This window comes from Pelobates fuscus, chromosome 8 (assembly GCF_036172605.1).
Source record: "Pelobates fuscus isolate aPelFus1 chromosome 8, aPelFus1.pri, whole genome shotgun sequence".
Classification (NCBI taxonomy): domain Eukaryota; kingdom Metazoa; phylum Chordata; class Amphibia; order Anura; family Pelobatidae; genus Pelobates; species Pelobates fuscus.
In genome coordinates, this window is record NC_086324.1 from 44,563,507 (window position 1) to 44,588,384 (window position 24,878).

General features: G+C 39.2%; 1 protein-coding gene across 1 annotated transcript in view; it reads left to right on the top strand.

Moving 5' to 3' along the window:
- Window positions 1–24,878, top strand: part of MTX2 (metaxin 2) — an 86,874-nt gene that overhangs the window by 23,262 nt on the left and 38,734 nt on the right. The window contains exon 4 of the mRNA XM_063428665.1: window positions 14,631–14,703. Coding sequence (XP_063284735.1) covers window positions 14,631–14,703 — 73 coding nt within the window. The remainder of the gene's footprint in view (window positions 1–14,630; window positions 14,704–24,878) is intronic.

Below are 24,878 nucleotides of genomic sequence, written 5' to 3' on the forward strand. Positions count from 1 at the left end.
ACCCTTTGTGAATTATCGTGCGCATGCCATGTGCGTGTTTGAGCACTTAATAGTATTCTGGTCTGAGAAGGAAGTATGCAAGGGGAGGTAGGTGTGCTCAAGTAGTGCGCGCTTGCCACTTCCTTTAGTTCCGGGGAACTAATGGATGCAGGAAGAAACCTCCCTGGCTGTCTTATTGACAACTAGGGTGGTGTTTCATTAATTTGTTATAAAAGTTTAGATTTCTCATACAAATGGGATACTCCCCACTGAAGTGCTTTACCGGTATGGAGTGGTCCTTTAAAGTTTTCTTTAAACAATTGCAAAATGAGGATTATAAACTGGATTTAAAATGCTATACTGATAACCGGAGATCCACAATCTCACTTATCCTAAATGCTAGTTCTAGCAGAGTCAGATTTGCCATGACCAGATTTCTTTGACCGAATTACGGTAGTTGACGTTTGTGAGGGACCGGTATCTCCCCCAAGGTATCTCTCTCCTCATCAAAATACTAATACTCTATCGTGACAAACGCTCCTTCCCACGTACGTTTGCCACGGACTCCTGGAGGAGTGTAGAAGCCGGCCTCCTGCCCACTGACTATGGTCCATGTTTGGGACACCGTTTGGGAGTTACTCTGCCCAGCCGCCATTAACAGCTTTCCCTGGGTGCCCTTGGTTTGGCACTTTTCCTTCATGCAAATTAAACCAAACACTGGCTTTCTGGCGGCTGTTCACATGAACCAAGCCCACGAATAGTCCCATCTGTACTTAGCCGCGACCGCTATGGAACTAAATTTGGCATGAGGACATCTTGGGTTCCCGTTCACCTCAGAACTGTTTTCGGGATGAGGTGACCGTGCGGTTCCTGGACAATTTGGTGCGCTTTTAAACCACTTTGAAATCCACCAGGGAGCGCTTTTTGGAGGGAAGGTGCCGGAGACTAAGGGGAACAAACGCTACCTAATAGCCAAGTGGAGCACCCCGTATTGCAGCCACAGGAACTCCTGAAAGTTGACCGGCAAAAGCACCAAATGCCCTGAAACTATTTTGGGCATGGGACCACGTGTGCGGACAGTCAACGGTGGTGTTTCCCCTACACTGCATGGGTCTGAGCGCTATTTGGAGAACTTAAGCGCTCAGATCATGGCTATTTGGGGATGTATTATTTGTGGGGTTATGTTATGATTATGTTTTTGGGGTATTTTTATGTTTGTTTTCCTCTCTCTTCCTGGGCGATAATTAGCTTACCGGTCTTTAACGCAGTTATCTCCCAGGCCCAGAGATTCCTGGGAGGGGCTTGTGGTGAAGACAATGGAGACCCCCTGTTGGGGTCTGTGTATAAAAAGGCTGTGTTTGGATGCATTAAACCAGTTGTACTCCTAGAACTATGTGTCGTTTAGTTACTGGGAGGGGAAGTGCTATGATCACTGCTTGGCACCTTTTCCAGCTCGTGGAGGATTAGGCAGGGAAAATCCTTGTAAGGACTAGAGCTCCCAGGACTGTGTGTCGTCTAGTACCCGGGAGCGAATAGAGCTAGTCCCCTATCCTGCTCCTGGACAGAGAGGCTCCAGGAGGACTCAGTCAAGCCAAGGCGGTTTTTTTTATTACAAGGGTTAATGTAGGATGTGTGAGTTTGCATGTCTAATATATTAGTGTGTAGATATATGCATTTTTGTGTATATATAGATATATAATTTTATTTTTTTAAGACCTATTTTTATTTTTCCTAACTGCAGAGCTGTTGTCGTATCTGTCACTGCTATGATAAATTGAACATCGTGCATTGAAAATGCATGCTTTACTTTAATAAGCTTTTTTTTGACAGCTGATAGTAGCCATGGTTATTTGCAGTTACTTTTTTAGGACTATCAGATTCAAATAGCCAGCAACGATTTTCCTTTGTATATGAAGTTCATTAAATACAGATTCAAACCATGGATTGTGCATATTTTTGATCTATAAAGATAGCTAAACAGTGACAGACGTAAAGAGATATCTTTTCAAAGAGAAGTGTTCTTCGGCATGCAGAAACAAAGTAATTTACGAAGTGGGACTGAAAATAGAAAGAAGACAGAATGCTGATATTTCATTGTTTTGCTTATTTATTCTGAACACGAGTATGGCCTAAAGATATAGGTGCTCTTGCATGGGTTAATTGTCAGTTATCAATAAGCGGATGCTCTTTTAACAAGCGTCAGCAGTTTCATTTAAATATTGTGGGCATATAAAATAACTACAGAATATGTTCTTTAAGTTGGTCCTTATGAGTCAGAAACTGTTATGTATAATCTTCTTTTTTATATATATATATATATATAATATATATATATATATATATATATATATATATATATATATATATTCTTCCCAGTAAAAGTACATATGGTATGTGAACTATCAATTTAATATCTATGCAAAATAAAATTACCTGTATCAATTAAACTAGGAATACAAAAAGCACTATAACCACTAAACTGTGCTAGGAGCTTATGTTGGCACTCCTCAGCTAAGCCTTGCAGTGCGTCAGCTGATCACTCTTAGCCATTCAGAGCTTCTGGCTGCAGTGGAGGCAGGCAGCAGTGCTCAATACCGCAAGTAAAAAGTCAAACCGCTCTAAAATGGTGTGATTACTGGATTGGATGTAGTGGTTGTGGTGTTCGATGTATTCCTTTAACTAACTAAAAGGTACATTCGCATTATTGTTTATGATTATTTTCTATATTTTAAACCTTGAAGCTGACAGATCTGATGTGGTTCCGAAGGCCGTGGTATGCAAAAGAGGCGAGTTTTACTTACATCAGGCTGTCCCTTGCTGCTGCCGTTTTCAAGCTGATGCCCTCTTCGCTCCTGACACTTTAGGTGCCTGGAGCCATGCCAGTGTTGTATATTCATGCATGCACGAGAGTACGACATTGAGGTCTATGGAGGAACCCCCTAAACAGTGGTATCCTCCATAAATTTGAGCCTGAATCCCATTGGGGCAGTGGAGCTCTGCCTTTTGTCGACTTTTCTCAACCTCTGGCTTCACCATTAGAGAAAGTAGTCCCTACTTTGTCGTATGGTATCTTTGGATTGTGTTGAAACTTCAATGAAATGCCAATGCAGTCTTAATCAGTATTTAATTAAGAATCTTTATGAAATGGTCAATAGTGACGGATCTGCTTTAATCATGACCTGTGACATTTTTGGAGGAAAGTAGCAATTGGGTTTCAAAAAAATTGTAAAGTCAATTAAGTTGTTCGTAAATTAAGTTGTTAGAAACCGTTTGTATTCTTGTGTGATAGTACCAAAAAAAATTCTACAAATCTTCCACAGATATTCTTACGTATCTACAGATGTCATAGACACCAGTTGTACATTATATGGAATAATATATTTCCCATCAATGATTGTTCCTGAAGTAGTGGAGAAAATGTAAGATTTTGCCTTACAACATCTTCTTTGGACACTGGTTCTGATATAAATCTTTGATTTACTTTGGAATTTCAATAAAATTCCTTGGTAACATATAGGTGTTTTTTTTTCCATAGAGATTCTTATCTTTATGAAAACCTCCGACATGACCGGTCCAGTTTAAACAGATGTCAACGGTTCTAGGTGTGTGGGGCCTGACTCATGAACATAATGTATCATCAGAGATGTAGCTGATTAAATGTATTCACAGCAGCGAAGTCAAATATGATATGGATGACTTTTTGTTGTGGAATGAAAGAGTAAAAGATTGAAAGGCATGCACTTATATATAGTACAAGGCAGTTAAAGGTGTATGGAATATGACATGTAAAAATAATTGTAAAATGATTTGCATGCGTTAAATAAGACCTTGCAAACTATGTCGTCCTAGCGTATATTTGGTGGTATCTAAAAAAATGCAATTTGTGGATTAGGTGTTACCTGGATCTCTGTTAAATTGTGTATCATACCAAAGAAGGGTAGTTTCACCATGTGTAGCAGGGTCCAACACACACCTACCCCCTTTTGCCCAGGGTAGTCTTGCAGGTACCATGTACCATCGTGCTATTATATTATACATTAATTCAATATGCGACGTGCAATGTGTCAGGCCCCGTAATAGGCGGAAGGAGGTACATTCCTCCTCTGTGAATGTACAATTATAATTTTATTATTTATATAGTGCCACCAAAATTCCGTAGCGCTGTACAATGGGATGTGTCTCTTCCATTGTCTCTTATAGGTACACTGCCCCAGTAGTGTTTTTGGAGGAATACTCCATAGCATATTGAGTATGGCCAGGTGGGTCGGGCACTGGGGGATTCTTGGCTTGACTTTTTGAATGAAGATTTAAAAAATTCACGAGGACCTGCTGCAATAGTCTTCTATTAGGACCCAGACTGGGTGATGGAAGCGTGTTCTAATCCAATAGTGTTGACCTTATTATCCTCACTCTTCCTGGCAGTCATATCTGAATGTTAATTCGCCCTTTTCTGCTATAAAAATTAATTGCACAATCTAAGCAAAATGAATTATGAAGGGGAAAAAAAAGAGACAAGCTTAAAGGGGCACTATAGTCACCAGAACACCTACAGCTTAATGTAGTTGTACTGGTGTGTAAAGTATGTCCCTAAAAGCAGTGTTTATATTACTTTCTAGGAACACCTCTAGTGGCAGTCACTCAGATGACCACTAGAGGTGCTTCCTAGGTCAGCATTGAGATGCTCAGTGTCCCTCATAGAGATTGAGTGTTTCAATGTATCTCTATGAGGAGATGCTGATTACCTGCAAATGCTTACATATGCAACATTGATGATCTCAGACTAGAAAGCGGAGCGTGGGCAGGACCAGCCTAGGCGAGACTGGCACAGCGTAGGGAAAGGTAAGTAAAATACCTTTTTCATAGGATGGGGTACCTAAACTGTGTTTTTACACCTATAATGTAAGGTATACATGGGTTTAGTATAAATATCTTAAACATGTATTCCTGACACTATAGTGCTTGAATGCAGCATTAGGTCCCCCACTCTCTGGAGATTAAAGGTGATTTTACTATCTTTTTCTTCCACGCCAGGCCAGCCTCGCTTTGACTAGCCTCGCCGGGTCCTGCCTCTGTGGCTGAGATTATCAATTTTCATGATTCCCATAGGAAAGCATTGTCCCGTTATTGCGCATGCACGGCAAAACACCACTCTCAGCATCTCCTTGTGCATGTATGCACTGAGCGTTCCCCATAGAGATGCACATTGCAGCACTGACACGGGAAGCACCTCTGGTGGCCGTGTGAGTGACTGCCACAATAGGTGTAACTAGCCAGCAATGTAATCACTGCCTTGTCTCTGAAAGTGTTATGGCTGCAGAGACAGGCTATCGACACCAGAACCACTACATTAAGCTGTAATGGTTCTAGTGATTATAGTGTCCCTTTATTATATAATGCCTTTATTGACAGGTTCACGTTAAGCGATATCTGAGATGTTCACATTTATTGTCAGACCACCCCGTATAATTAGCACTGTGTCCAAAGAGCAAATGTCACTAATATGAGTGGAAAAAGAGTTTTAATTCAAATAGTGGATGATTGCCAAACTACAGCGGTCTATGGGCTTTGTCTTTTTTTATTTCTCTCTCCCTTTTCCTACTGTTTTTAGAAAACAGCCATTCTCTCCCCCTCCCCCAAAAAACACAGTGCATATCATTATCATCATTAAATGTGGCATGATCTAGGTTTATATTATCATAACATCCTGTTTTATGCCCCCACCCTGTGCAGTTGCAGCTTGACTACCTGCATCTTTCATGCAGTCTTGCGATGAAATTACGGCTAAATAAATAGAATCTTCATTTGTCTTCAGTACCTCCCATGTGCTACAAGTGAATTTAGGCTTTCTAAATTCACCAGCGATTACATTATCCCATTACTGAAGTGTTCAGCAGTGGCACAAAATAAATTGTTTTCTAAACTTGACGTGACTTTGCCCTAAATTTAATTCACAGGTATTCAAGAATTACCTTTCGTCGAGATCGACACAAACATAATTAAAACCCTTATTTGTGGTGAGCTGTAAATGTAGCAATTACCTTAATTAAGTTAGACATGCTTTATATGATAGAGGGGGAGGAAAAAAAAAGCATATTTTTTATTTTGTTTTTTAAAATATCTGCAAGATTAGACAGCAAGTTCCAGTGACTGCTTCGAAAAGCATTCCATCATTTCACTCCATGGATTTCTGTTCATCATTTGACATTCCGAATCTCCTTTAATGTGCAACATCCAGATGACACTTTTGAAGATTTTTTTATTTTATTTTTTTTAAGACTTTAATTGCAGCACAGTGCATTTCTAGGATAAATTGGAATCTATGATGTATTTAGGAAAATTAAATAAGCAGTTTAAGCATTAACCCACTGTGTGCTGTTGATAATGGTGCAAGAATATAGGATAGGACAAAATAGAATTTTGTATCAGGCTGTAGAGTGCTCTTTATGCCCAAAGATCAAATCCTGGCAAAGGCTATTTCCAATTACATTCAAAATTAAAGTCTCAGTGAAACGTAAATCATACGTCCAAATTTATACTGAACACAAAATCAATACTGTTGACTTACTACCATAGAAAAAAAGTATTTTAACTCAAGTAAGAAGATGGTAAGACTGCCAGTGATATGTTATTGGCAGCTTAGACGCTGGCACATGTACATATTTCAAGATGCCTGTTCTTCGGGTTGCCTCTACACCAAGCATGCCAAACTTGCGACCCACAAGGAATATATTTGCGACACACCTGCCCTAGGGCTACTTTGGGCTGTGGCAGGTGTCCTGCCACTGCCAATTACGTGCTTCGGCGGCTGAAAGACCGGTAAGCATTAGCCCAAGCCGGCTGTGCAGCGCTACAGTGCACAGAGTGTCTGTCTGTCTGTCTGCATAGCAGGCCAGCCACTCCCCCTTCCCTAAATAGGACAATTGCAAGAAAACTTACAGGAACGATAGGTTGTAGAGGACCCTGCTCAAACGAGCTTACAGTCTATAGGGGGAAGTATATTAATTTTGGGGAGGGAGGGAAGTATAATAATTTGGAGGAGTGGGGGCAGTGTATTAGAGTGGTGGGTGGGAGGGCAGTGCATTAAATGTGGGAGGAGGCAGTATATTAAATTAGTGGTGGGAGTGTGGGCAATGTATTGGATTAAGGGGCAGTGTATTAGGTTGGGGTAGGGTGCAGTGTATTTGAGTGGATGGAGGTGGGGGCAGTGTATCAGAGTGGGGGATGTATTCATTTGGAGGAGGGAGGGAGGAAGTATATTAATCTGTCAGTGAGTGTGTGTCTGTCTGTGTGTGTGTTGGTCAGTGTTGCATTGGCTGCGACTGGACAGTGGAGTACCTGGAGGTGCATGGAGGCACGCAACGCCATGTCACATTCAGACGTGACATCGACATGCTCAACCTTCACATGGTTTCAAGAAGTAGCGGGAGGATCAGATTTGGCACAGGGTGCAGATGGCACCATTTGGGGTATACCAGAGGCTGGAGTCGCATACTGGCAGCGGCAATGTGAGTGGAGTCTGCTTGTTGGCTAGAGGGGGTGCTGGGATTTAGTAGAGGGGGAGGACTGGGACTTAGTATATGGGTAGTAGTTTTTTTTTTTTTACGGCCCACATAAACTTAAACCTTGTTTATGTGTCCCATGCTAGACTTTGAGTTTGACATGCTTGCTTTAGCCCATGCCTCACACGGATTGTGGCATTCATGCATTAGTTACCCCTCAAATAATCAAGCAAAGCTGTATAATGTTGCACTATTGGAGCTGGCCATTTTTTTCCTTTCTCACTGTTTAGTGGTTGGATTTTAAAGGGTTACTCTAACCACCATGACCACATCTGCTTTTTGAAACGGTCATAGTTCAATTAAATTTAGGGGAAAGTTAAGTTTAGGAATCTGGATTTCCAGTGTTTCAAACACTGCTCATCCAGAGTTATTTGCACTTGTGAGGACGAGGGCTAGTTGCACCCCTGACACACGTGATATTGACAGATCAGAACTCTGTTCCGGGCTGCCTAATTTCAGTTCTGTGCATACTTTACGTCTCTCTCAAGGGCACACTGCATGTTGCCGACAGAAATAACTTCTTCTCCCATGCAGGAAGCTCTTGTTCCCCCTCCCTCCCACACTTCAAGTAACAATTTTTTAAATCCCTCCCTTTCACCCCTCCATTTGCCAGGTCAGAGTGCGCACATGCTCACTAGGCTGGTAAAATGGGCCACTCAAAGGCTTCTCTCACTGGATTAGAGTAAGTTAACGTTATTCTAAAACCCCATTTCAGTGTTTTTCTCTGGGGGCTGATAGAGTATTGCCAATGGGGCATTATTCTGTCATAAATGAAGAGTTGAAAAAAACCCTTCAAGTTTCATGATATACACCCATAATTTCTGAAATGGGCATATATACTCCTCTATAAGTCGATCTTGTGTATAAGTCGAGTGCAGTTTTTTGACCAACAATTGTGAAATATGCTATAAGTCGAGGGTACGTTATTTGAATGGAATTGTTCGCTTTTGTATGGTTACCAAACAAACTCTTGTTAACATCTCGTAATCACCGACCAAACCAGCATTCCCTGGGTGGCCACCATTCGTATATACGAATGCATGTGTTGTCTCCCGAACGCAGGCAGCGGTACATGGTCGTCCACAGCATGGATCTCTGAATCGGCTGCCCAAGCCTGTGAACCCTGCTGAAACTTGTACCCCTGCCCGTTCGACTTCCCGAAAAGCTAAGAGAACGGCGAAACTAGCACTGACCCCTGGATAAGTCAACTCTGCGTTTTAAAATGAAGTTTAAGACTAAAATATCTCAACTTATGCACAAGTATATACGGTTCTAAGTGTGTCGTGTTTGTAGTGAAGACATTGTTGTAGAAGCTATTGCTTCCTTATTTTTCTAAAGGTTTGTTAGTTTTAGCACATGATCAATTCTAGTTTTAAGTAACTCTATCTGAGTTAAATCTAACTATGTCAACAAACCTTATCTGCCTGGTATGGAAGCAAGGGGAGAAGTTTAGTTCTTTGGATAGTGTGATGAAAAATAACCTCCAATGTGTCAAATAAGACACGTGATTCATAAGACTTGGATCAAGTTAATAGAAGCAAAACAGATTTGTAGGAAGTTGGCAAGTTGGTATTGTCGATAAGCTTGAGATCTGAACTCAGAAATGTGTTATATTCCCATGAGCACGCTCGCCTCTTAACATATCAGTTGTATCTCCATGGTAAAGGTGAAACATTACTTTGTTCAGTCCATTCTCTTGAAGCAAGGGGATATGTTGAAAATATAGTTTTCTGTACCGCAAAGTAAATATTGATCGAGGCTTACATAGGTTGTTTGGGCTAGAATAAAATAATTTCAAAATCAGACTAATGAAAAACTTGATTCCTACTGTCAGGGAAAAAAAAAAGCTTTTGCATGTTGGCACCTTTGTAAAATTTAAGAAAAACAAGATGAAAGCTAAAACTGAATTTTGATCCTTAAACCCACTACCCACTCTCCCCAGAATAACAAAAATACTGGAGTAAATCGTGCTAATATATCCATGGACAAGACAGTTACAGGAGTAGTTCATACTGGAATGATGTATTACCCATTTTATATACAAGGGGATACATGCATGAAAATACAACATTTTTAAAAGGAATTAAAGTAAAAAAAAAAAGACACTTAGCTCTGGTTTGCTGCAAAATCTGCAGCTTATTCAAGAACCAGGAATTTGCTGAACTTTCTCAGCGAGTTCTGATCCTCCCATTTTTTAAGTGTAAGTGCATTGTATATCTGAGAGGTCCCCTGCATTATTCTGTGATTCACAAGCACTCCAATAGTCCTCCGTGTGATAGAGCTTTGGGTTACGTATAAAAACCACACCCCTATGTCTCTGATTCCCTCGATCACCCTTAAAAAATAAAAAAATAAAAATAAATACAGTACAAAATAATTAACCATTAATCACTATTTTATATAATGATCAGTGAGTTTGCATAGGTTGACTCATTTAGAGAGCATCAGCGAGAGAGAGGCTTGGGAGAATATCTAACATACTGCACACTTTTTTTAAAAAAATTAACCCTTGATTGTTATATTTATACAATGAGAAATGTTATATATTTTTTAAATAGTTGCAGATATGTTAAACTCCAGAGTGTGCAAGCCACGTATTTTATGCATTTTATAATTACCGGACGTGTATATGTGTGGGTGCATTTAATGAGAAACAGCAGTTACGGTTAAACACACAGACGGCACAAATAAGAAAATCCCTGTGATCCTACGGTGAACAATAACCTTGTTCAATTCTGAATGGTAAAAGTAAATTTTGTGGTTTGTATAATGTAGTGTTAAAGTGAGTCTAAACCTCTTTTGTGTGCGGTTACTTATTTCTGTTCTATTCATTTATTGTTGTGATGTTTTATTAAAGAATGGCACTCATTTCATATTGTGTATCAAAATATGTATACACTTTGCATTGAAACAGTAAGAGATTCATCCTGTGCTTGCTAATTTTGACTGTGCCATATGGCTTGAGCTCTTGTCTGTTGTCAGTACTTGTCTGTTCAATGCGTGTCTCTTTGGAAGCAGCGTGGTTATCATGCGATTGCTGCAATGCGATCACATTGCTGTCCCAGTCCTCATGCTGGTATAAGGAAACATACCTCCTGTATTAAGTATACCTTTTAAAGTGGTACTGTCACTTTGTGAGATCTTTGTGTTTTTTGCAACAAACCCCCCAGGTGGCAAATCTGCTTCCATGGTGGGACGTCAGGAGAGAGAGGTGTGAATACATGCTTACGTTAAGATTTCCCTCTTTGTCCTCTCCTCATCTATTCTTTAGCTACTGGCAGATGAAGCCACCAGGGGCTGCATCATCTTTATATAGAGAGCACAAAATGAGGGTCTACACGGGATCTTCTCACTCTCGTTAAATAGGATAACCATTCTCACCAGTTGTGTGTACAAGTGATAGCTGAAGGGACTAAATCTCTGCCTTTGTTGTATTTTGCTATAATTTGTTGCAAATATAAGAGAGAATAATCTCTTCTTTATCTTTTTATTATTATTTTGCTTGCCTAGCATTCCAGTGCAATCTACGAGTTTCTCTTTATATTGTTTAAAAAAAAAAAAAAAAAACAACACTCAGAATTAACCTTGCCACTTTAATTACGGCAATCACCATTAGTCTTTTGAAACCGAGCCTAGAGTTGAGTATTTTTATTGTCATATTTCTTAATGTCCATATTTAATTTTGTAGAAATGCATTGTAACACAACTTTTCTAATATGAAAACTACAAAAAAAATGTTCTAAGACTCTGATCAGACTAAAACCAGGCCTCAAAAGTTCTACCTGTCCTCTCACCATTAGTGAGTGAAAATTCAACACTGGCATATCAATGTAAGCCTTTTCTTTAAAATATATTATATTTCACTGCTATCTCATCCCAAAACATCAGGCCTGGACGTTATGCATTTCAGATCGGAAGCAGAATGTGTGTGGATTTCCCTGCTACACTCACAGCTCTCCAATGTGCACTGTTAGATAAAGTGGGCAGAGTTTTATCACTGTCACTCAAGTGATCAGTATGTATCCCCCGGACCACCTTTAATCCCGATTCCCTTCAATGGAAATAAAGGATTCTGAAAAGGGTTTTCTAATTGTTTTTGGACTTTGCAAACATTTGTTAATACATTCCCCTTCCCAGCAGCCTGGCTTCTGTATAGCTTGGCTGATGGTATTATGGGGAAATCTGTCTCCCTTTGTGCTAAAGTTATAATTGGCTCCATCTTTGTTCTCTATAGAAATTGTGCAAATTAATTAGGGATGATAGGTGGAGGGTTAATGTGATAAGATGGCTTGTTGGTACACACTGGGTGTGTTTGTGAAATATTATTGAATAAATGCAGTAAATGACACTCGTTCACCTCTGCTTGTGCACATATTGGCCTTTCACTAAGTACACTCCTCCACAACATCATCGCACGGACCTTCCATAGAACGGTATGTGTATGTGTGTTAGTTAGGAACTTCTAAGCCTGGTTAGTAGATATTGAGCCTTCTAATACTATGTATGTATATGTTTACTAGTGTGAAAAAGTATGCTATTTGTTTATGGAGTAATATAAGCACACGTTTGCATTTAGTAGGTAATCGATAATTGCCGGAGCATGAGTTGTAGCAAATCATGGTTCATTCAATGGTGGTAAAATAATAAAATAATTCAGTCAGTAAAGGTGTGTAACTAACTATTTACGATGTTAAGAAAATTGTTTAAGAATCCAAAGAAAAATCTCCTTTATTTAATGAACATTTGAACACTGCTGACTGCCAATGTTCGATCACTTACAGACTGTTGTGAAGACATGCTTTCCAAGTTGGGTAGATGGGTCTTTTTATAACGCAAACTAGTATGTTGAAGAGATATGGTGTTGTGAGTTAATAGGATCTTGTATCACAGCGGCATTCCTTACAACATTCATGAACAATTACACTCTCAAGAACCCAATACAGTTTAGCTGATGGAGCTACATTTATAGGAAACGAAGAAATCTTATCATTCAACTGCTTGCCATTAGGACTAACTACCAAAAACCTGACCATGAAAAATGTACCCTTTCCTCTTATTCTTAGGTTGTGATTTAGGCAAACATATTGACTATACCTGCATGTGCACAGAGAGATGTGGAAGATCTGTCACATTAGCAGAAATGGCTGACATTGTTTTCACTTTTCGTATGTGAGTTTTTTTTTTTTTTTTTTGTGACTTTCCAATGGATTGGGGGGGGGGGGGGGATCTAGAGCAATTGAAACGTACCCAAATTAGGAATTTTTTGGAAGATCTGAAACAATATAATGTTAATACTTAATACAAATATCAGTTAGATATGGCATTAAATCGATGAAAGCTGCTGGTTTTCTCTAGCAGAATGTATAAATTAAATTTTACATATTTGTAGAGAATGGCACCAGTTATAACTTTTTGATCATAGTCACATGATACAGTTTCACAATTTATCCTTGAGCATCTTAATTGTCAATAAACCCTGTTCTTATGAGAATTATTAATGTGTAATGAAAACCAATAGTGAAATGTATTGATTATGCAATAAAAACAACAAAAAATAATAATTATCCAAAACACTAGAACTGTAGAGGAAGTGTTAGATGACTAATGGCTGTTGAGTGTTGGCGTTAAATCTGTTTTCAAAGCTATTTTGCACTACTTCCTTTTAGCTGCACAACTGCTGTTTTGTAATATCTGAGCTGTCTCAGTCTATTATCCATTGTTTGAGTACTACATATCTGAAAGCCTTTAGATCATCCTCTACAAACCCCACTGTAATGCAGACACAGTGTCTCCTGGACCGTCAATGCAATAGAACATACATATAAAATAATGCAGACAGTGACTAGACTTGAAATCAGTTTAATTTATTGGCCATTTATTAATTTTACATTAATCATACTAATGAAGTTGGAGACCTAGATAGTTTTAATTTGGAAGTATGCATTTTACATTTAGCGAGCTGCATCTATTCTTTTTACAACTTTTTTTGATAATGTTACATAGACAAAAAGAAAAGGGCACTCCAAGCACCATAACCACTACAGCTTTTTGTAGTGATAATGGTGTTAGACGGTAGAGGGTGCAGTTTGTCACAAATTGAGTGATTCAATACAGCCAATTCCTCCTTCACTAAGAAGTGATCTTTCTCATTATTATATCTCCAGAAGAGGTGGTGTGCTTACTGTGGTGCAAAATTCCCCTTTGATTTTCTTAAACCACTGGACAAAATACAGAGACACTTCACACAAATCATCCTAGCACCATAACCACTACAGTAAGCTTTGTTGCAGCACTTGGTGTAATCTTTTCAATGCATGGAATTACACTTCTATAAGTTCTCTGTTGTTGTTTTATTGTGTTATTCTGTAACCACAAGTCTTACAAAACTTTTTAAAGTTCTGATGATGTCTGGGTTTCATTTTTTTCCCCTTCTTTTATTTATTAGAACAAAGTATGTCAATGGGGTCTTCTGTCCCAGTTATGCTATATAACAGAGGATATGTCCCCTTGACCAGAGTAAGGGTCTAAAGAGCAGTTGCAGTGTGTAAGTCCTAAGGGTTTTAATGCTCGTACCTAATTATCAATATTTCAAGTGGTTCCTCATTGAGCAAGTGAAGGAGGACAAACTAATTAGCGCGAGGCAGCTGATTATTGATTCTGGAACGAGATTAGCTTCCATAGCTGTGATGTATACAGAAGCAGTTGGCTGCCATTTGTGATTGCTTGTGACTTACTTGCATGATAAGCACAACTTTGTAAAGTTCCCACTTTACTCTTTTTCTTCCCCAAAATAATATACCAGAACGTGTTGCTTAATTCCATCCGTGTTTAAAAGCCACTATGCAAACTGATCTCTTTTAACTCAACTGCGTATTATTGACTTCATATTTATCATGCATACAGGAGTAGAAATCTGTATGTCTCTCCACGCAATGTGAGCTAGTGATGCTTTTATATTGTGCTTATGGTACGGATTTACAAAGACCGCAGAATCTTAGTAAACATGTTTAATGAGCCGCTGCATATTGTCTTTTGGTGTCTGTTTTTGCCATCAGCTAACAAATGCTTTATTCTGTTTTCAATGTCTTGTAGGCCTTTTTACGAATGTGCAATCTGCCAGTCCAGGTGGTTTGCAGGGCAAATGCTGAATATATGTCTCCATCTGGTAAGCTCTAATGTTCATTTAGGTTGCTGTAATTTTAATTTGGGTTCTGGATTATATAGCGACATCACCTAAGCCTTCTTCATTAATTTCCATACTTATTTCTTGCCTTTAAAAGCTTTAAAATTATAAATATATGCATGTTTTTTTTTTTTTTATATACCTCCTTTGTTATACCTGTTACCAAATCCACCATGTTCCTCAGACACCTATCATGTATACATATTGATGGGAAGCACGTGAAAAGGGTTGCCCTGTAGTATGTAATGATTCGTAAGAAGGTGTATAACATTACGTAATTAGGCAATGAAGAATTCTGCAGAATATGCATTATACATACTACAGGGCAACCATTTTCATGCGTTTTCATGAATAGTACACACTTACCGTATATACTCGAGTATAAGCCAAGTTTTTCAGCAAATTTTTTGTGCTGAAAAACCCCAACTCGGCTTATACTCGAGTCAATGTCTGTATTATGGCAATTTACATTGCCATAATACAGACTGGGGGCTGGCAGAGAGCTGTTACTTACATCTCCTTCAGCTCCTGTCAGCTCCCTCCTCCTCCGCGCCGGTCCGGTCAGCTCCTCTATCAGCTCCCACTGTAAGTCTCGCGAGAGCCGCGGGGTCATAGCGCGGCCGCGAGACTTACACTGGGACTTGCAGAGGGAGCTGACCGGACCGGCGCGGAGGAGGGAGCTGACAGGAGCTGCAGGAGAGGTAAGCGCTTCATGCCAGCCCCCTCCACTGAACTGCCAATGCCACTGGACCACCAGGGAGTGAGAGACCCCCTCCCTGCCATGTATCAAGCAGGGAGGGGGGACGAAAAAAAATAATAACAATAATAAAATAAAATAAAATAATATTACAAATAATAAAAAAAAAAAAATAACAATTTTTTTTTAAAAATAATAAAAAAGCCCACCCCCCACCAAGGCTCTGCAACACAAACACACACTGCACTCATACACACACACTGCACTCATACACACACACTGCACTCATACACACACACACACTGCATTCATTATATACACACACTGTAAATAAATATTCCATTAATATAATTTTTTGGGGATCTAATTTTATTTAGAAATTTACCAGTAGCTGCTGCATTTCCCACCCTAGTCTTATACATAGTTACATAGCTGAAAAGAGACTTGCATCCATCAAGTTCAGCCTTCCTCACATATGTTTTTTGCTGTTGATCCAAAAGAAGGCAAAAAAAAAACAGTTTGAAGCACTTCCAATTTTGCAACAAGCTAGGAAAAAAATTCCTTCTTGACCCCAGAATGGCAGTCAGATTTATCCTTGGATCAAGCAGTTATTACCCTACATTGAAAGATTATATCCTTGAATATTCTGTTTTTGCAAGTATGCATCTAGTAGCTGTTTGAACATCTGATAAAACCACTTCTTCAGACAGAGAATTCCACATCCTGATTGTTCTTACAGTAAAAAAAACTTTCATTTGCCTTAGACGGAATCTTCTTTCTTCTAGTCTAAACGCATGACCTCGTGTCCTATGTAAAGTCCGGTTTGTGAATAGATTTCCACACAATGGTTTGTATTGCCCGCGAATATATTTGTATAATGTTATCATATCCCCTCTCAGGCGACGTTTTTATAAACTAAATACGGTAGGTTTAAATTTGTTAACCTTTCTTCATAGCTGATATGTTCCATTCCTTTTATTAATTTTGTAGCCCGCCTCTGCACTTTTTCTAGTGCCATAATATCCTTCTTTAGAACAGGTGCCCAAAATTGCACAGCATATTCAATGTGTGGTCTTACCAGTGATTTATAAAGAGGCAAAATGATATTCTCGTCCCGAGAATGAATGCCCTTTTTCATGCATGACAATACCCTACTGGCCTTGGCCACTGCTGATTGACATTGCACATTGTTGCATAGTTTGTTGTCTATAACAATTCCCAAGTCCTTTTCGTGTGTTGTTATCCCTAATTCGCTTCCATTAAGGGTATACGTTGCTTGTGTATTCTTTACGCCGAAGTGCATAACTTTGCATTTTTCAACATTAAATTTCATCTGCTATTTGAGTGCCCAGTCCTCCAGTCTATCTAAATCCCTCTGCAGCAAAGTAATATCTTGCTCACATTGTATTATTTTACAAAGTTTTGTGTCATCTGCAAACACGGCAACATGACTTTCAATGCTGTCTTCAAGATCATTTATAAACATGTTAAATAGTCCCAGAACAGACCCCTGAGGGACACCACTTGCCACCTCTGTCCAGCTTGAAAATTAAACTCGAGTCAATAAGTTTTCACAGTTTTTTGGGGTAAAATTAGGGGCCTCGGCTTATATTCGGGTCAGCTTATACTCGAGTATATACGGTATATGTGTTCTTGTAAACATGGTGGATCTGGTAACCCTACCTATATGGTGTGTGTGTGTGTGTGTATATATATATATAATTGTTTTTTTATTTTGTTTTTACTCTCCTCACTATAAGAGTGTACACAAGTACTAGTAAGTAGCTCTTATATACTGGAACCTCGTGGTCACTTTAATTTTACCTGAATGGGTGAGAAAGTTACGGTCTCTAATAAATACTCCAGTTGATTTATGGGCAGGGTCCTCTGTTCATTTTGTATTACTACTTGTTCATTGTTTCTGTATTCCCTTTCTTGTACAAGACTGTGCATAATGTTGGCACTATATAAATACAAAACAATACTAAGAATTGAGGTGAATAAAAAATATTCCTGTTTGATTAAAGGATCACTGCAAGTAGCATAACTACTACAGCTAGCTGTAATGATTATGGTGCTAGGAGTGCCTTGGCACCCCCTCTTGTAAGTAGTTAAACTGTTGTTTTAGAACTGTCTGGCTTCTTACCTGTGGTCCATTAAGCTTTGCTTCCTGTCTCCACTTCGGGCTCTCCATCATCCGTAGTGAAGGCAGAGAGCAGTGCCCGACAGACCCGAGGTCTAAAAGGTTTGACTACTACAGTGAACTGTAGTGTTTGTGGTGCTTTAAATGTTTTTTTTTTATGTTTTTGTTGTGAAACAGGGAAGGTGTCCCACCATCAATATTAGATATGCAATTAATTTTAATGTAACACTAAGGCCACTAATTCACGAAAAATTGTTATTCTGCTCTCACCGTATAAATATAGATTTTTATAACCGTATAGCAATATTTATTAGCCACTTAGTATTGTAGTCATTATATTTTCTGGCTAATGGGCCCTGGTATCAATCACTATTTTACCAACGGTTGAAAAACAGATGTGACCACCAATATACATATATTTTGTGTGGAATCTAGAAACTAACTATACATTCTGATCAGGGTTCCTATCTGTCCATTTTTACACAACACCCATGTAAAGATGTACCGAGGTTCAAATAAAATGCTCTGTCAAATCCCAATGTTTAATACTGCTTAGTCTTACTACTAGCGTCTTGGTATCGGATTAGAAGTTGTGGTTTGATCACACTGCATATCCGCAGAAATATCTGAAAATAATAACCACTCTACTGCTATTGTAGGTGTCACAATAAAGAGCATATTGATCTTGGGGGGAAAGGTGCTGAGCTGACTTTTCTCTAAGCATCAATTGATAGAGAAGCTAATGGAAATCTTGAGCAAGAAAAGAGTGGAAGAGTTATTAAGCCAAGTGCTTCAGATCCAATATTGAAAAATAGTTAGTGCTGCTGGGAGACATTGGCCTTTGTGCCAATACTGTGGGAGAGAAACAGATTAAGAAAACACAGACTAATGGTCATTACAGTGTCTATCCATTTATTCAAGGTACATAGGCAGCTAGCTCTTGCTTGTTTCTGGTGTGTTTATTTATTTACTCTTTTTATTTAATTCTAGTTTAACAGTTCAAGGGAACTCTGTTATCTACAGCAAAATGAACCTTTGAATCTGTGAAAATTAAACCGTTAAATAAAACATTGAAAATGACCTATAACAAAGTTAACTCCCCCCCACCCCCACCCCCACCCCCACCCCATAAGATGGTAACGCTGCATAGAGTTTAACCTGTAGCTCCAGCAGCGTCCTAAGCCAGCCCAGAATAAGAGTTCTGAGCTGGTTACTGACAATTATGTGCATATATCTTTGCTCCGAAACTCATGCATAGGTTAAGAGCTCTCCGCTGACGCTCTCAATCATCGAATGAGCGGCAAAAACGTTAGTCTGCTTCTGCAGCATTGCATAACCATTTATGTTGTGAAATTTCATTTAGCAAGCAATATCTAATTTATCTTGGATATAAAATCATATAAATTGTAAATGTGTGTGTTTATATTTATATAAAAAAAACATACACACACAATGGCTCAGAAATGTAATTTATTGTTTTTTGTGTCCACCGATTGTACAGTGCTGCGGAATTTGTTGGCACTTATTTAAATAATAATAAATAAGCTTGATAGCCAGGGCATCTTGAATACATTTTAAATTTCCCAGTGCTACTACTATAGCTCAAATGGATTTAAAAGCATGTAATCCTTTTGGTTGTAGACATATCAGTAGATTGCATATGCCTTTTTTGACTATGGGGCATTGTAGTCACAAGACGACTTTATCTCAATGAAGTGGTTTGGGTGCACTGGTCCTCTCATTTTTACCCTGCAATCTAAAACATTGATTTGAATATAATGCTTTCCTGTGGGGAAGTTTGGATGTTCACAGCGCCCACCACGCATGAGTATCAGCGGGGGGACACTATAGTGTTAAAAATACATGTTTAAATCCCTAAATCTATAGTGTTCTTTTAAATATAAATGTGTGGGAGCTCTTCTAGTGAGGTCAACAGACAAAGGATTCCAGTATCATTGCAGTAAATCGAATTTATTTAGTTATGAAATAAGATAAGCCAACAAAACAAATGAGACAAACCAACAAACATAGGACACACATGATGTCAAATGTTCGTGCCTTTAAGGCTAGAAATGTATCTAGTGTTTGAATAGATGCTGGTAGCACAATCTGCTATGCTCGCCGTGGGTGATGCTGCATACTCTGTTCTGCTATTTGACTTGTTGCGATCTCTTTGATATGAGCACTGAATGCTGAAAGATTGGAGATTCTTTTAGAATTCTCAGATCACTTAGGTGCTATTCGTAAACTTTTGAGCCAGTACTCTGTTTAGAGATGCATGGATATAACTAGAAGTTACACCATGTACTTTAGATTACAAAGACCTGCTCAGTGTAACTTAGCCACAAAACTATTAATGCACATGCACAGTACATATTTCTGTACATGTTAAAGGGACAGTCTAAGCACCAAAACACCTCTTAACTTTATGAAGTAGTTTTGGTGTGTAGTTCATAACCCATGCAGTGTCCCTTCTCAATTGTTTTAATTTAGGAATTAAATCACTTTTTCGCAGCCCTAGCCACATCTCCTCTGAGTGATACTCATACAGCCTCCCTTAACCCCCCCCAAAAATATTTAACTTCTTAATGGCAGAAATTTAACCAGGAAGACTGAAGGGTAGTGATGTCGCGAACATGAAATTTTCCGTTTGCGAACGCGAACTTCCGCAAATGTTCACGAATGGGCGAACCGCCATAGACTTCAATAGGCAGGCGAATTTTAAAACCCACGGGGACTCTTTCTGGCCACAATAGTGATGGAAAAGTTGTTTCAAGGGGACTAACACCTGGACTGTGGCATGCAAAACTCCCATGGAAAATTACATAGTTGATGCAGAGTCTGGTTTTAATCCATAAAGGGCATAAATCACCTAACATTCCTAAATTGTTTGGAATAACGTGCTTTAAAACATCAGGTATGATGTTGTATCGATCAGGTAGTGTAAGGGTTACGCCCGCTTCACAATGACAGACCAAACTCCCTGTTTAACGCACCGCAAACAGTCCATTTGCACAACTGCAAACTCCCCATTTGCACAAGGTTGGATACCAAGCTAGCCATGTCCCGTTCCTTGTTCTCACTGATGTCATTGAAGGTCTCTTCCTCCACCCAGCCACGTACAACACCAAGGGTCCCCGAAAGGTGACAACAAGCCCCCTGTCTTTTTTTTTTAAATGTTCACTACCAGATATGAGTTGCACTGGTGTGACACTGTGCCCTGGCAGGCCCTGAAACGCACACGTGTGAAGGAAACTGACTGCTTATATATTACAGTCAAAGTTTTTTTTTTTCCCTCTGACTACGGCTAAATTAATCTTCTACATCAGAACACTACTCCTAAGATTGGGTTGTATCCATGTCTCGGGTCTTTCATTTAGAATAGGGGCAGCTTCGGTCTCCTTCAACACTGACACTCCAGTGCATATTATTAAAAGATTGGGCAGATGGAAATCCTCAGTCTACAACCGATATATTCCTCATCCCGAGAAAGAAATGAGGAAAGCTTTTAAAAGTTTGGCTTTGTAAATTTGATGCAATAAGTGTGTTTTTCTTTAATACCTTTTCACCCTCTTTGCATGAACCCGATTTACATATATTACTAATATGTTTCTGAACATACAGGGAGTGCAGAATTATTAGGCAAGTTGTATTTTTGAGGATTAATTGTATTATTGAACAACAACCATGTTCTCAATGAACCCAAAAAACTCATTAATATCAAAGCTGAATATTTTTGGAAGTAGTTTTTAGTTTGTTTTTAGTTTTAGCTATTTTAGGGGGATATCTGTGTGTGCAGGTGACTATTACTGTGCATAATTATTAGGCAACTTAACAAAAAACAAATATATACCCATTTCAATTATTTATTTTTACCAGTGAAACCAATATAACATCTCAACATTCACAAATATACATTTCTGACATTCAAAAACAAAACAAATCAGTGACCAATATAGCCTTTCTTTGCAAGGACACTCAAAAGCCTGCCATCCATGGATTCTGTCAGTGTTTTGATCTGTTCACCATCAACATTGCGTGCAGAAGCAACCACAGCCTCCCAGACACTGTTCAGAGAGGTGTACTGTTTTCCCTCCTTGTAAATCTCACATTTGATGATGGACCACAGGTTCTCAATGGGGTTCAGATCAGGTGAACAAGGAGGCCATGTCATTAGATTTTCTTCTTTTATACCCTTTCTTGCCAGCCACGCTGTGGAGTACTTGGACGCGTGTGATGGAGCATTGTCCTGCATGAAAATCATGTTTTTCTTGAAGGATGCAGACTTCTTCCTGTACCACTGCTTGAAGAAGGTGTCTTCCAGAAACTGGCAGTAGGACTGGGAGTTGAGCTTGACTCCATCCTCAACCCGAAAAGGCCCCACAAGCTCATCTTTGATGATACCAGCCCAAACCAGTACTCCACCTCCACCTTGCTGGCGTCTGAGTCGGACTGGAGCTCTCTGCCCTTTACCAATCCAGCCACGGGCCCATCCATCTGGCCCATCAAGACTCACTCTCATTTCATCAGTCCATAAAACCTTAGAAAAATCAGTCTTGAGATATTTCTTGGCCCAGTCTTGACGTTTCAGCTTGTGTGTCTTGTTCAGTGGTGGTCGTCTTTCAGCCTTTCTTACCTTGGCCATGTCTCTGAGTATTGCACACCTTGTGCTTTTGGGCACTCCAGTGATGTTGCAGCTCTGAAATATGGCCAAACTAGTGGCAAGTGGCATCTTGGCAGCTGCACGCTTGACTTTTCTCAGTTCATGGGCAGTTATTTTGTGCCTTGGTGTTTCCACACGCTTCTTGTGAACCTGTTGACTATTTTGAATGAAACGCTTGATTGTTCGATGATCACGCTTCAGAAGCTTTGCAATTTTAAGAGTGCTGCATCCCTCTGCAATATATCTCACTATTTTTGACTTTTCAGAGCCTGTCAAGTCCTTCTTTTTACCCATTTTGCCAAAGGAAAGGAAGTTGCCTAATAATTATGCACACCTGATATAGGGTGTTGATGTCATTAGACCACACCCCTTCTCATTACAGAGATGCACATCACCTAATATGCTTAATTGGTAGTAGGCTTTCGAGCCTATACAGCTTGGAGTAAGACAACATGCATAAAGAGGATGATGTGGTCAAAATACTCATTTGCCTAATAATTCTGCACTCCCTGTATATATTATATTATTCACTCACTCACTCTCTGGGCCGGCCTAAGACATCATTCTGCCTAGGTCCAACGATAAATGACTATGGGGGATAATGTATAATAAACACAGGTTACTGGCTATGGGGAGGATAATGTATAATAAACACAGGTTACTGGCTATGGGAGGATAATGTATAATAAACAAAGGTTACTGGCTATGGGGAGGATAATGTATAATAAACACAGGTTACTGGCTATGGGAGGATAATGTATAATAAGCACAGGTTACTGGCTATGGGAGGATAATGTATAATAAACACAGGTTACTGGCTATGGGAGGGATAATGTATAATAAACACAGGTTACTGGCTATGGGAGGATAATGTATAATAAACACAGGTTACTGGCTATGGGAGGATAATGTATAATAAACACAGGTTACTGGCTATGGGGAGGATAATGTATAATAAACACAGGTTACTGGCTATGGGAGGATAATGTATAATAAGCACAGGTTACTGGCTATGGGAGGATAATGTATAATAAACACAGGTTACTGGCTATGGGAGGGATAATGTATAATAAACACAGGTTACTGGCTATGGGAGGGATAATGTATAATAAACACAGGTTACTGGCAATGGAGGATAATGTATAATAAACACAAAAAAAATAATAATAAAAAAAAAAAAAAAAATGAGTGCAGCTTCAGAATTAATCTAAATTGTATGCTGTCTGGGAGGGAGGGTCTGCTGCTGATTGACTGGAATGTGTCTGCTGACTGTCAGGTACAGGGTCAAAGTTTACTCAATGATGACGAATAGGGGGCGGACAGAACATCGCATATGTTCGCCGTCCGTGGCGAACGCGAACACGCTATGTTTGCCGGGAACTATTCGCCAGCAACCCGTTCGGGACATCACTACTGAAGGGACGTGATCTGTACACCAAAACTTGTATTATTATCATTATTATAATGTGCCAACATATTCTGCAGCGCCATTCAATTGAGGAAAAATACAGATATACACAGACCAATACAAAATGTAAAGAAAGGCCGGCTTGTGAGCTGTGATCTAGCTTACTTTCATTTTAAGTTGTTTTGTTGCTTCTAGTATTCCTTTAAGAACCTTAAGGTCATATGAGTTAAACTGATCATTAAAAATGTAATTTGAATAGTAAAATTGACACAGTTCTGCAATATACTTAAAACGGATTTAAGTCTGTTGGGAAGTGTATTTCCAGTTGGAATTTTGAATGGTGTATGATGCGACTATTGTAAAACTTTTTTGGTATGGAGGAGCCTACATCTTATTAAACAAAGCATGGCTAGGTTAATCCCAGTAAATGGAAGTAATACAGACACTCCTCACTTACAGACCGGGTTCCGTTCTTACGACCCGGTCATAAAACTAATTGGTCAGTAAGTGAGGATGCGCTAGCGAGCATGCGCAAGAGAGCAGGTCTACATTCAGGTGAATCCCCCCGAACATAGACCAGTTTACTAGTGCAGGGAATCGCTGAAATCTATGTTCGGGAAAACTTCCACGAACATAGATTAGCACAGGGAATCGCTGAAATCTATGTATGGGGAAAATTCCCCAACATAGACCAACTCTCTAAAGTGGGGAATCCCTTGAATCGTAAAGGTCGCAAAGTGAGGGCCACCGGTACTTCATAAAAAATTATCGCTAGCAACTAATCATTTTTAAGGGTTGATATAACTATAATCACGTTTACTCCTCAGAAGGTTTCTCTAGCCTGTGACAAATGTGTATTTGACCATGAAATAAATTTACTAGATTTTCAAGAAGTTAGCAAAACTTATCTCGTACTATTAGATACATCTTTAAACCATTTCTCCAGAATAACCATTTTTGTTTTTCTATATGGTCATTGAGCCCAAATCTTACCTAATGTGCTTTCAAACAAAATCTACCATATACTGCACCATTTCTATCACTTTGTAATTCACAGCGTGCATATACCTATTTTATTCTTTAATATGGAACATGATTATTCTTCCATAACAAAACAAGCAGTTCTCTGCCGCAAGGTGAATTTAAAATGGTGCGAAAAAGAAATACCCGTGTGGGGAGAAGAATAACACGAATAAAGAAACTTCCTCCCCCACCTGTCTTTGACAAACATACCCTTTTGACTCCA